At 51.2% G+C, this 13,749-nt stretch overlaps 1 protein-coding gene across 2 annotated transcripts in view; it reads right to left on the reverse strand.

The window, feature by feature from the left end:
- Hip1 (huntingtin interacting protein 1) overlaps positions 1-13,749 on the reverse strand; it is a 134,647-nt gene that overhangs the window by 74,574 nt on the left and 46,324 nt on the right. Inside the window, exon 1 of one of the 2 annotated variants that reach the window (XM_016002073.3) lies at positions 5,681-5,859. The exons of the other annotated variant lie outside the window; for it this stretch is intronic. Within the exon in view, the coding sequence (XP_015857559.1) occupies positions 5,681-5,698 (18 nt within the window). The 5' untranslated portion in view covers positions 5,699-5,859. Of the gene's footprint in view, positions 1-5,680; positions 5,860-13,749 lie in introns of those variants that run through there. 2 annotated transcript variants of the gene reach the window in all.

Consider the following 13,749-nt stretch of genomic DNA (forward strand, 5'->3'; position numbering starts at 1 on the left):
TGTAAAACCGTTTTTTACTACAGGTGTCGCTGGGCATGGTGGCACATGCCCGTAATCCCAGCGCTTGGGAGGCCAAGGAAGGAGGGCTGGGAGTTCCAAGTCAGTCTCAATTATAAGGTGATAATCGATCCAAAAAAAAAAAAGATTGGGGCACAGCTCAGCAGTAGAGCACCTGCCTAGAATCCCCAGTGAGGGGCTGGGGTGTGGCTCAGTGGTACAGCACCTGCCTAGAATCCCCCAGTGAGGAACTGGGGTGTGACTCAGTGGTAGAGCACCTGCCTAGAATCCCCCAGTGAGGGGCTGAGGACATTGTCAGTGGTAGAGCCCCTGCCTAGAATCCCCCCAGTGAGGGGCTTGGAACATGGTTCCATGCTACATTTGTTTAGCATTTTCAGGTTCTGGGTTCCATCCTCAGCATTTCAAAAAGTAAATCAATAGATCAATTTCCAGTGATGACTGTTTATTTTTATTTTTTTTATTTGTTTTGTTTTGTTCGAGACAGGGTCTTACTATGTTGCTCTGGCTGTCCTAGAACTCACTATATAGCCCAGGCTGGCCTCGAACTCACAGAGATCAGCCTGCTTCTGCCTCCCTAGTGCTGAGATTAAAGGTATACGCCACCATACTCAGTTACCTGTTTCTTATAAAAATTTCACAAGCAGCCGGGCGTTGGTGGCGCACGCCTTTAATCCCAGCACTCGGGAGGCAGAGCCAGGCGGATCTCTGTGAGTTCGAGGCCAGCCTGGGCTACCAAGTGAGCTCCAGGAAAGGCGCAAAGCTACACAGAGAAACCCTGTCTCGAAAAACCAAAAAAAAAAAAAAAAAAATTTCACAAGCAATCTGTGCTGGCTAGTTTTACGTCAACTTGACACAAGCTAGGGTCATCACAGAGGGGTCCTCAATTAAGCAAATGCCTCCATAAGATCAAGCTGTAGGCAAGCCTGTACAGCATTTTCTTAATCAGTGATTGACAGGGGAGGGCCCAGGTGGTGGTGCCACCTCTGGGCTGGTGGTCCTGGGTTCTGTAAGAAAGCAGGCTGAGCAAGCCAGTGAGCAGCAGCCCTCCATGGCCTCTGCATCAGCTCCTGCCTCCAGGATCCTGCCCTGCTTGAGTTCCTGTCCTGACTTCCTTCCATGATAAGCAGTGATATGGAAGTGTAAGCCAAATAAGCCCTTTTCTTCCCAAATTGCTTTGGTCATGGTGTTTCATTACATCAAGAACAGCATCACTAGGACACAATCCAAGTAGAATTCTTAAGAACATATGCAATATAGTCATTAAGTGGAATCAAAGTCCTATGTATGTATATGTGTATGCATATTCATATATGTGTAAGTATAATTATTAAATTTTTTTAGACTCATCCAGGGAGTCAGGTGAACTTTAACCTGGCTTTTCTCGTTAAACAAAGACCACCATGGGGTTCAAAACCCCAAGAGCAGTAATGATGGGTTCTGTCAGGGACGTAGCTGGAATAATGGGTTTGGGGTCAACCCCGAAGCTCTAGGCGACCAGAGAGAGGCTTCAAGCCAAACATGGCAGGGGAGGAAGGGTCAGAACAGAAAGCAACCCGGGCCTCCTGTGGGAATGGGAAGCGGGCTCAGAGGGCCCGGGTTGGGAAGGTTCTCTTAGTGACACAGCCCAGGGTCTGTGTTCTTCACAAAGAACCGGGGACAATGGCTTCTGGGCTGGGCACTGGGCTGCTCAATGATTAATGAGAATCAAATATCACTTTTGTTTAGACTCCAAGCTAAAAGGGGAGAGAGGCCATCAATGTGCAGCCTCTGTGCTCACGGCTCCCATGAGCCTCGCCAGTCCCTACAGGCTGAGCGCCGCCGGGGCTGGCATTTAAGGCCTTCCTGGACCAGCCACAACTAACCAGCCAGCTATTTCCTGATCTCCAACCTCTGTGCCCAGTCTCACCCAATGGGCTCTGCCCATTCCTCTGCCAAAGAGCAATGCCCTTCGCTGTTCTAGAAGAAGCAACTCCACCCAGCCCTCCAGAGCCAGCCAGGTCATTTTATTTTATTACTGGGTGCGTGTGTGCGTGCGTGCGTGCGTGCGTGTGTGTGTGTGTGTGTGTGTGTGTGTGTGTGTGTGTGTGTATGCGTGTGCGCGCGCTCACCCATGCGGAAACATGTGGAAGCCAGAGGTTGAGATCAGAACATTTTCCCCAATCATTTTCCCACTTTTTTTCTTCTTTAACAGAGGGTTTCACTATGTAGCACTGGCTGGTCTTGAACTCACTGAGATCCACCTACCTCTGCCTCCCCAGGGCTGGGATTAAAAGTGTGTGCCACCACACCTAGCTCTACATTATTTTTGAAACGTGATCTCTCACTGATTGAGTAGACTGGCTGGCTAGCCAGGCTTCTGGAATCTATCTGCCTGAGTACTAGGGTTATAGACATATGCCCCCTTGCCTAGTTTTTACGTGAGTGGTGGAGATCCAAGCCTCAGTTCACGTTTGCGTAGCTAACACTTTACCCACTGGACTGTTCCCAGAGCTCTGTAGACCAGGCTGGCCTCGAACTCACAGAGATCTGCCTGCCTCTGCCTCCCAAGTGCTGGGACTAAAGATGTGCACCATCACCGCCCAGCCCAACTTTTTTTTTTTTTCCCAACTTATTTTTGGAGACAGGACCTGTCACTGGCCTGGAGCTCCCTGACCCAGCTAAGCTGGATACAAAGCCCCAGTGACCTGCTCATCCCCACCTTCCCAGTGCTTGGGTTCCTATTGTTCACCACACCACTCAATATTCCCCCCTCCCAAGTCTGTTTCTTGCACAGCATCTGAATGCTGCATTTGCATCTCCTTTAAACCTTGGTCCTTTAAAGCTTGTGCAGAGTCTGAACAGACAGCCGTCTGCTGTCCGGCTTGTCTGCCCCCGGGAGCAGGAGGCCTTGGGCTCTATTTCTTTGTGCCCTTCATCCAAGCACTTGGTACCACAATGATAGGAAATAAATAAACACCATGGAATTCAGGAGGGATAGAAGGAGGTAGAAGTACCAGAAGTAAAGTGACTAAAGACAGGGATAGGCTGGGTGGCAAGATGGTTCACTAGGTACAGGTGCCTGCTGCCAAGCCTAAAGACTTGAGTTCTATCCCTGGAACCTACATGAGAGGAGAGAACCAACTCCTGTGAATTGTACTGCCACCCATGCTGTATGGTATATGCAAACATATGCATGCGCGCGTGCGCACGTACACACCCCACCCCCCACAAATAAATGGGATTTTTTTTTTCTTTTGGCTCTCTGAGACAGGGTTTCTCTGTATAGCCCTGGCTGTCTTGGAACTAGCTGTGTAGACCAGGCTGGCCTCCAACTCAGAGATCCGCCTGCCTCTGCCTCCTGAGTACTGAGATTAAAGGCGTGTGCCACCACCTCCTGCTTTTTTTTTTTAAGCTGCATAAAAATAAACTTGTCTTATGCAGCTTTAAAAAAAAAAAAAGGTGGTGGTGCACGCCTTTAATCCCAGCACTCGGGAGGCAGAGGCAGGCGGATCTCTGTGAGTTCGAGGCCAGCCTGGTCTACAGAGTGAGTTCCAGGAAAGGCGCAAAGCTACACAGAGAAACCCTGTCTCAAAAAAAACAAACAAACAAACAAAAAAAGAAGAATTTAAAGGCAGAAGTCCCTGACCCTGGCAAGTCGGAAGGAACTTGAATGAAAGCAGGTGTGGGAGCTCAGAGGCCATCTGGAGCAGCAGTCACGGGACCCTAAACTCTAGCTCAGACTGGTGAGTCTTTAGTGTTGCTCTGACACCTTCAGAAAATGCCAGCCAGTCAAGTGTCCCGCCATGCTGTCGAGAGGACGGCTTGATGGAGTCGGGTCTCCTACTGCCTTCCACCTTCACGGGGGTTACAGGGACTGAACTCAGGTCTTCACAGGGGTTATGGGGACTGAACTCAGGTCTTCACAGGGGTTACAGGGACTGAACTCAGGTCGTCAGACTTACATGGCAAGTGCCTTACAGGCTGAGCCATCTCATCAGCCCTCTCCCCTCACTTGCTTTTGCGTGTGTACGTGTGGGCGTGTTCGAGGTGCATGTGTGAGTGTGGGTTCAAATGAGCGCGTGCACTTGGGGGCCAGATGTAAATCTCAGGCGTTCCTCGGGTGCTGTCCACATTTTTTTTTTTTTTTACACAGGATCTTTCACTCAGCCTAGAACTTGCAAACGAAGCTAGTCTGGGTGGGCCAGCGAGCCCTGAGGCATCCACCTGTCTCCACCTTCCCAGAGCTGGGATTGCAAGTGTGTGCACCTGGGTCTGTTTTCACAAGGCGCTGGGAATCAGTCGCTGGTTCTCACGCTTGCATTTTATGGATGGCGTTATCTCTCCAGCCCTCAGGAGGGCTTTTTTTTTTTTTTTTTTTTTTTTTTTTTTGCGGGTTTTAAGTCGTCTGTGGTACAAACACGGGGAACGGGGCAGGGTCTAGCCTCTAGGCACTGTCTCACCACAGAAAGACAAGAGTTCAGGAGACCCCTAACCCAGCCCTTACCACAGAGTGCTGGGACTTAGCCTCTTAGAGAAGAGCCTCCTTCCAGGGGAAGAAAATTCACACGTGTCTCAACGCTTTGGTCCAGAACCAAGACAGAGGGTCGAAGGTTATGCGGGGACCAGAATGGACTTACTTCTGCACCCTGAAAATGCACTCTCTAGAGAAAGTTAGCCTCAAACCTCCTCTGTAAGCTGCAGGTCCCCAAGTCTCCTACAGGCCACACACAGTCAGACTCCAAGCCTATGGCTTTCCCCGGCCTTCCTTGGGACTCTCAAAGTCATAGCCCACCATTTGGGGGAGCGCACCTCTCCAATTGGAGGCAGCCAAGGACGGGGAACCCAGGTCTAAAGTCAGCCAGCGTGGCACTGGTTTCCCTGGGTTCCCCGGTACTGGTGTCCTCCTGAGCTACTTCCTCCATCCCTCCAGGATCCCTGAAACCCGCCGAGAGTCACTAGTTGGTCTCAATCAATGAGCAACAATTTTGGCATCTCCTGCAGTATTTGGAGTGGGGGCGGGGCTGCTTTGGGGAAGGGAACAGACCCCTCCATTCTAAAGGAACCCAAAAAGATTAGATACTTTAACGAACCAAAAAAGGGGTCGCTGCTCCCCAGGCCCACCGAAGCTGAGGCTTACAAGTGACCAGTCTATAACATGGCCCCTCCGAGAGTGTGCGCGGGCTGGTGGGGGTTGGGGGTGGAGGGTCGTCTCGTTCCTGCCCCCTCACTTTGGCCAAAGCCAGGATGGCTCCTCACTCGCCCTCCCAGGGACACCTGTACCTCCCAGCGCATAAACCTTCCTAGTCGATCCCCAGCCCCGTGCGAGCAGGATGCCCCGAAGGGACAACAGCAGCCCCCTTCCTGCAGCGCTGCCCTCCCCTCCTCCGCCTCGCAGGTTGACTAATTTAGGAAAGGGAGCCCGGCCCAGGGCAGCCCTGGCAGCTGCCGAGGCGGGAAACCGGGAGCCCCAGCCCCGCGGGCCAGCCGCCTCCAGATCCTTGGCCCGGCTTCTCCCTCCTTTCTCCCAGCGCTCTGCGGAGCGGGGCCAACAGGCAGGAGAATCAACAATCCAGAAAACTTTCAATGGATCACGCTGCAGACTAGGGGGGAGGGGGAGAGATGGGATGCGAGGCGGGTGGGGGCGGGGAGCTCGGGGACAAGAGCCTCAAAAGCTCTCACTTACCATCTTGTTCACATCCATGACCGAAGCGGTAGGGTGTCCTCCCCACACCCAGGGAGATCCCGGGTACCCCCCACTGAAGACTGGTGGCGGCTACTGCAGCCCCGGGGGTGCCATGCTGCTTGCTGGCAACGGCGGCCGGCGGGGGCCCTGGTGGTGGCCGGCGGCACCGCGGCTGGACCGAGGACGGCAGGGGCGGGGCGGGGAGGGAAGGGGAGGGGACGGGCGCCGGCGGGGGAGGCGCGGTCCCTCGGTGGAGCTGGAGAACGTGCTCTTAAGGGGAGGGCCCGGGGAACCCCGAGATGCGCCGCAAGAGGTGAGGACACCTCGCGGTGGATTCCGGGACCCTGAGGTCCCCAGCGAGGAGGGTGTGATTTGAATAACAAAAGGTCTCTTTTGGCAGCTGCCCAGGCGGATGGGACCGGATCACCGGCGAGCCAGGAGCTGGGGGCCGCCAGGAAGTGTGTGTGTGTGTGTGTGTGTGTGTGTGTGTATGCATGCATGCATGCAAGCATGTGCGAACGTGTGTGCATGTACGCGCGCGCGTTTCCGTGGAGGGCTCGGTGGGACTCGGGAAGTGCGCGGGGGACGGGGGAGGGGGGCGCAGAAGGGGCGAGGGGAGATGCCCTCTCAACCACGAGTCTGCACATTCCAGCGAGGGCAGGGGTCCAGCCCCTTGTCCCCTCTCCACTTGGCTTTCCCCCCATGGACAAAGAGGGAATTGAGAGGCTGTGGTTGGCCTCCTGAGGCTAATCCCCAGGGGCCTCCCAACACGAGGCTGGGGGCTCCCAACAGATGGGCGAACGGAAATGACGGTGCCAGGTCCACACCAGCGCCCTAGGGACAGGCCCCTGCTCCCGAGGAGCCGCAAGCTTGCCCCTTTCTGGAGGAGAGATTGGCTGCCTGGCTTCTTCTAAATTGGGTATCGACGCCCTCTCAGAACCCCCAGAGAATCCCTTGGCGGGCTCTCTGCTTTGGGAGACACAGCTGGTGTCTAGAGCAAGACTCCAAGCAAAGGCTCCTTTGGTGTAAGGTTTCCCAGGAGACAAAAGCCTGCCATCTTCCTCCTCCCAAATCAAAGGCAGCCTGGTTCGCGGTGTAGTTAAGACGCCAGGGACCTAGCTGTGGGGGCGCAGGCCTTTAATCCCAGCACGCTGGAGGCAGAGCCAGGCAGATCTCTCTGAGTCTGAGGCCAGCCTGGGCTACAGAGTGAGTTCCAGGAAAGGTGCCAAAGCTACACAGAGAAACCCCCGTCTCCGGGACGCCCAGAGGAGAATGAAGTGGCTCCTGGTAATAAACCTCAATACAGACAGTACCCCCAAGCTCCAGAGGGCTTCCAGAGATGCCCTACAGTTGGAGCATGCAGCTTTTAAAACCTTTGTATTTTGTATGTATGGCGCATTGGGGGGGGGGTGTGAGATGGAGGATGAAAGGCACAAGTCTTCATCATTCCCTCTGTGCCCATGCACATACAGATGTCATAGCACACGTGTGGCGGCCAATGGGCAACTTTCACGGGTCAGTTCTCTCCTTCCATCATGCAGGGTCTTGAATAACAAATGGACGATGAAGCTTGGCAGGAGGCGCCATCTTGCCAGCCCTCTGCTGTATTTTTTGAGACAGGGTCTCTCACTGATTTGGCCAGGCTGATTGGACAGTGAGTCCCAGGGAGACATCCATCTTCCCTTCCCCAACGCTGGGGTGACGGACAGTGTGCCCAGCTTTTCACATGGGTTCTGGGGATCTGAATGCAAGCACTCTGGCTTGCATAGTTCAGCCCGTGGGTCACTAATTGGTTTATCTATGTTATTTTATGTGTTCTGCCACGTACTCTATGTGTATGCCTGTGTACCATGTGCATGATGCTTGGTGCCCGTAGGAGTCAGAAGACTGACATTGGATTCCCTCGAATTGGAGTTAAAGATGGTTGTGAAGCACAATGTGGGTTCTGGGAACCGAACCCAGGTTCTCTATAAGAGCAGCCAGTGCTCTTAGCCTCGGAGCCATCTCTCCAGCCCCTGGTTTTGTGTTTTAAGATGGTCTCACTGTGTAGCCCTGTAGCTGGCTTGGAACTCTCTATATACACCAGGCTGGCCCCAAACCCATAGAGATCTGCTTGTCTCTGCCTCCCTAAGTGCTGGGACCAAAGGTCCGCAGTAGCCTTGACAGGCTGGCTCTCGTATTTGAGACAGAGTCCCACGAAGCCCAGGCTGGCCTCCACCTTATTGTGTAGCTGAGGATGAGCTTCATTAGACTTTCAAAGGAAGAAGGGATAGGCCCCCTCACTGCCAGGAAGTGGACCCCTGGCCTCTCTACCTACAGGAAAGAGCGGGCTGGGCAGGCTGGCAGCCCCCTCCCTTTGCAATCAGAGTTCTTATCAATGAAGTTGGGACTGTTTCTCGGCAAGCCTTCTGGTGGGTGGGGGCCAGCATGCAATCAGAGTGACCTACGGGCTGAACTATGTGCAGGAGCTGGGTGTGGTGGCGATCCCAGCACTAAGTAAGGCCAGAGGATGGGGTTTTCTGAGTAGCCTCGGCTACACAGCCCGGAGCTACAATAAAAATATACTGCCTCAAAAATAGTAAAAAACTTTGTGAACCATTAAGTTTGGAATTGGTTGACAGATCAAGGATTCCCAACAGACGCTCTTTACTTGAGTGTGGGCTGTTGTTATTGGCTGCCTTTTCTTGTCTTTGTTTTTGGGTGGGTTTTTTTTTTTTTGAGATGGTTTCTCTGTGTAACCTGGCTGTCCTAGAACTAGCTTTGCAGACCCAGTTGGCTTTGAACTCACAGAGATCTATCCGCCTCTGCCTTCTGAGTGCTGGGATCAAAAGCGGGGCATGCACCACCATGGCCGGCCAAGGCTTTTTTTAAAAACAAAGTCTCATATACTCGGTGTAGTATTTCTCCTGTTTCTTCCTTACAAATGTGTGATGATGATGATGATTATCATTATTGCTTACACAGAGTCTCACTGTGTAACCCTGACTAGCCTGGAAATCACTATGTAGACTACTCAAGCCTTAGCCCCATCTTAATCCACCTGCTTCTGCTTCCAGAGTGCTCAGGTTAAAGGCATGTGTCTCTGTGTCCAGCTGTAAATACTGGGACTTTATATAGAACACCACACCTAGTTTGAGCGATGCTTCCTAATTATTATTATTATTATTATTATTATTTTTTGAGAAAGGCACTATATGGCCCTGGCTGGCCTAGAATTTGGCCAGGAACTGTCCCTTGAGTGATGGCATTAAAGGCATGCACAATCACACCCAGCTGGGTGTGCTTTCTAAGACAAGATCTTGCTATCCCCTCCCCCACCCGGAACTCACTAGATATAGTCCAGGTTGGCCTTGAACTCACAGCAATCCCTTGTCAAAGCCTCTAGAGTGTTGGATTGATGGGTGTGCATGGATACCTAACTTTTTAGCTAGGCACTGGAGATTTGAACTTAAGCCCTCATGCTTAAGGAACACACACTCTTAACCCACTGAGCCATTTCCTTAACCCATGTCATCCCCTTAGATTGTGACCTAGTAACATAAATGTCCAGCCTCTGGCCTCCAGGGCTGTTAGAAGACAGGATTCTGTTTCTGGTTTGTTTGTTTATTTATTTATTTATTTATTTATTTATTACATAGACAGTGTTACATCTGCATGTATGCCTGCAGGCCAGAAGAGGGCCTCATTACACATGGTTGTGAGCCACCATGTGGTTGCTGGGAACAGAACTGAGGACCTCTGGATAAGCAGCCAGTGCTCTTAACCTCTGAGCTATCTCTCCAGCCCCTGTTTCTGTTTTTAAAATACATTTATTTGTTGTTGGTTTTGTGTGTGGTAGGACAACTTGCAGGAATGAGTTCTCTTTCCACCATGTGGGTCCCAAGGATCGAACTCAGGTCTGCGGGTCATTGGGCTTGGTGGCAAGCGCCCTTACCCACTGAGCCATGACACTGGCCCCAGAACTCTGATGTTCTAACGACTGAGCGTGTGGTCAGCTTTGTTGTAGCAATTACAGGAGGTGCACGCAATGCTCAAAGGTCAGCAAATGCTGGTGCTCCGGCTCCAGCACTAGGCTGCCCAGGGGCTGTGATGTTTTCTGTAGGGTCATCTTATCCTGAAGCGGTGACAAAAGAGGACAGGCCAACCAGGGGCAGGGCTATGCCTAACTCCACTTACAGGGGCAGGCAAGGCTGTGCAAAGGTACCTTAAAAAACCAGCCTCGCCGGGCGGTGGTGGCGCACACCTTTAATCCCAGCACTCGGGAGGCAGAGGCAGGTGGATCTCTGTGAGTTTGAGGCTAGCCTGGGCTACCAAGTGAGCTCCAGGAAAGGCGCAAAGCTACACAGAGAAACCCTGCCTCGAAAAACAACAACAACAACAAAACAAAACAAAAAAAACAGCCTCTGGGGACTGGCAAGCTGGCCCAGCAGGTAAAGACGCTTGCTGACAAGCCAAAAGATCTAAGTTCGATCCCTGGGACCCACGTGACGAAAGGAGTCAAGGGACTCCCATAAGTTGTCATGAGGACTGGGGCATGTGTGTGCCCACCCTCAAAGTAAATAAATGTAATAAAAATTTTAAACCAAGGGCTGAAGAGATGGCTCAATGGGTAAGAGCACTGACTGCTCTTCTAGAGGTCCCGGGTTCAGCTCCCAGCCTCCACATGGCAGCTCACAACTGTCTCTAATGCCAAGATCTGACACCCTCACACAGACACTCATGTGGGCAAAAAACCAATACAAAGTAAATAAATGGAAAATTGAAAACAAAAACATCCCCTGAACTGATCCACATATGTCTAGTCTCTTCTCTCATTTTTCTTACAGTAAATTAATTATAATTTATAATTGTAATTTACCATCAACCTACTTTAAATAAAAAGCAAACCCTAATTTGGCTTATTTTGCACCAAGATCCTTAATGCTATGGCCTCCTCTCCTTCCCTTGCAGTCTACCTTTGCCTAGCCTTCTTCCTCTCCCTCTTCCTCAGGCTGATCATCTGTAACAATTTAGTGAGACCTGGTCTCAAAATAAAAAGCATAAAGAGGGCTGGAGTGTGGCTCAGTGGTAGAGCACCTGCCTAGAATGCCCCAGTGAGGGGCTGGGGTGTGGCTCAGTGGTAGAGCCCCTGCCTAGAATCCCCCAGTGAGGGGCTGGGGTGTGGCTCAGTGGTAGAGCACCTGCCTAGAATGCCCCAGTGAGGGGCTGGGGTGTGGCTCAGTGGTAGAGCACCTGCCTAGAATCCCCCAGTGAGGGGCTGGGGTGTGGCTCAGTGACAGTGTTGTCCTAGCAGGATTGAAATCCTCAGCACCACAAAGAAGGTTTACAGAGGAGGTGAGAAATCTGCCATTCCTTGACAAACCCACACAGAGGTTGGTGGATGTGTCCTGGTGGAGGCTGACACCTACTGGTGGCCAGATTTGTGAAGCCTAGCCCCACACATACCACACCAATGGCCTTGAATGCCAAGCTAGGGCATGGCCTTGTTACAGAGCACTGTGCTGTGGAGGTGTTAGATTTCAGTAATTCCGAGTAACAAGGTTACGTATTAGTACTCAAAGAATCGTCCTTGTCCAAGGGCCTTAGTTGTCATGCTATGGGTTTTAAAAATAAAGCTCTCTACAGGACTGCAGTGTTTACAAAATGCCTTTTGGTCTATTATCTCACCCAGTCCCTGTGAGCCGCCGGGTAGTCTGGGGCAGAATGTCCTGTTATGACTACATGGATACTTGCTGATGGAGTTATAAGGCATAGTGACCATGGAGCCTCGGGATAAGCAGGGATGGGCCGTAGATTCTTGGTTTTGGTTTTTTGCATTTTTTTCACAACTGTTTGTTTTGTGTGCATGTGCACACAAGTGTGAGAGGTTGTGTGTGCCATGCTGGGGGGCGGTGGTCAGGGGACAATTTTAAGACTAATTTTCCCCTTCTGCCATGTGGGTTCTCAGCATCAGAGGTCTTCAGGCTTGGTGACAAGCGCCTTTAGCTAGGGAGCCATCTCCACAGCCCCTATTTTTCTTACTTAGAGACAGGGTCTCAGGTAGCTCAATTGGACCTCAAATTCTCTTACATAGCCATAATGACTTTGAACTTCTGACACTCCTGCTCCTGCCTCCCAAGTGGTGGCCTGCGCCACCATGCTTGGCCGGTTTGCTTTTTATTATTATTTTTTGTTTGTTTTGTTTTGAGACAGGGTCTCTCTATGTAGCTAATGCTAGCCGGGAATGATTTATTTATTTTTATGGGTATGAGTGTGTTGTCTGCATGTAGGTCTGTGCACCACATGTGTGCCTGGTGCCCATGGAGGCCAGAAGAGGGCATAGATCCTCTGGAACTGGAGTTAAAGATGGTATATGGGGGTGGGGTCAGGGTCTAGAGAGATGGCTTGGCAGGTAAGAGCATTGGCTGTTATTACTGAGGACCCAGGTTCAATTCCCAGCACCCACACAGTGGCTCACAGCCACATGTAACTCCTGTTCCAGGGGATCTGATGCCCTCTTCTGATCTCCACAGGGACCAGGCACACAGGGCATGAACAGATATACATGCAAGACAAATCATTCATACGATAGATAAAGATATGTATGTATGTATGTATATAAAATGTTGTGACCTCCATGTGTATTGGATGCTGAGACTCACCAGGTCCTCTGGAAGAGCAGCCAGTGCTCTTAAACACTGAGCCATCTCTCCAGCTCCTGACCTGGCTCCAGAGTGCTGGGGTCACAGGTGTGCACTACCACACCCACCTTACGTTTCTGCCACTCTGTCTACGATGCTTTCATTTTTGCAATGAAAAGATGGGGCTGGGTCAAGGCTCAGTGGGCAGAGTGCTTGCCTAGCACCCATGAAGCCCTGAGCTCCGTTCCAATGTCACATGAACCTGGCATGGCGCACACACCTGTAATCCTAGCACTCAGGAGACAGAGGCAGGAGGATTCGAAATTCAAGGTCATCTTTGGCTACATAGTGAGTTTAAGGCCAGCCTGGGCTACATGAGACACTTCTTCAAACCGTACAACATGGGCTGGAGAGACAGCCCTTCATGTAAAAGCTCTTGCCTGTGAACCCCGGAGGCCACATGACGGTGAATGGAGAGAACAGACTCCACACAGTATGCTATGAGACACATGACCCAATCATATACGCTCGCACACAATAATATATCAAATGAAAAACTAGGAAAGGAAGGAATGAGGAAACAGAGGAAGAGGGTGAGAAAGAGTGGAGACAGCTCAGTGGATGAGACCCTTCACTAATGCTCCATCAGAGAACTGGAGTTTGGATCTCTGCACCCACAACAGACGGCTCTCGGGTACTTCTAACTGCAGCTCTGGGGGATTTGATATACCCTTCTGGCCTCTGTGGATACCTGCACACATGTGTATGGCACACACACACACACACACACACACACACACACACACAATTAAAGTAATAAAGTAAATCTTTGTTGTTGTTCAGGGTTTTTTTTTAAATATTTTTTAAGATTTATTTATTATGTATACAGAAGAGGGCGCCAGATCTCATTACAGATGGTTGTAAGCCACCATGTGGGTGCTGGGAATTGAACTCTGGACCTCTGCAAGAGCAGTCAGTGCTCTTAACCTCTGAGCCATCTCTCCAGCCCTCAGTTTGTTTTTTTGAGACAAGATATCTCAAACGCAGAGATAAGCCTGCCTCTCCCAAGTGCTGGGAATAAAGGTGTGAGCCACTATGCCTGGCATAAGATAAATCTTTACAAAGAAAAAGAGAGCCGGACAACGGTAGCACACAACTTTAATCCCAGCACTGGAGAGGCAGAAGTAGGCGGATCTCTGTGAGTTCGAGGACAGCCTGGTTTACAGAGTGAGTTCTAAGACAGTCAGGGCTACACAGAGAAACTCTGTCTAGAAAAACCAAATTTAAAAAGAAAAGAAGGGAGGGAGGGAGGGAGGGAGGGAGGGAGGGAGGGAGGGAGGGAGGAAGGAAGGAAGGAAGGAAGGAAGGAAGGAAGGAAGGAAGGAAGGAAGGAAGGAAGGAAGGAGAAAAGAAAAAGAACCCTCTACACATTGGTTAAGCATCCCTCTG

The sequence above is a fragment of the Peromyscus maniculatus genome, chromosome 23 (genome assembly GCF_049852395.1).
Source record: "Peromyscus maniculatus bairdii isolate BWxNUB_F1_BW_parent chromosome 23, HU_Pman_BW_mat_3.1, whole genome shotgun sequence".
NCBI lineage: Eukaryota > Metazoa > Chordata > Mammalia > Rodentia > Cricetidae > Peromyscus > Peromyscus maniculatus.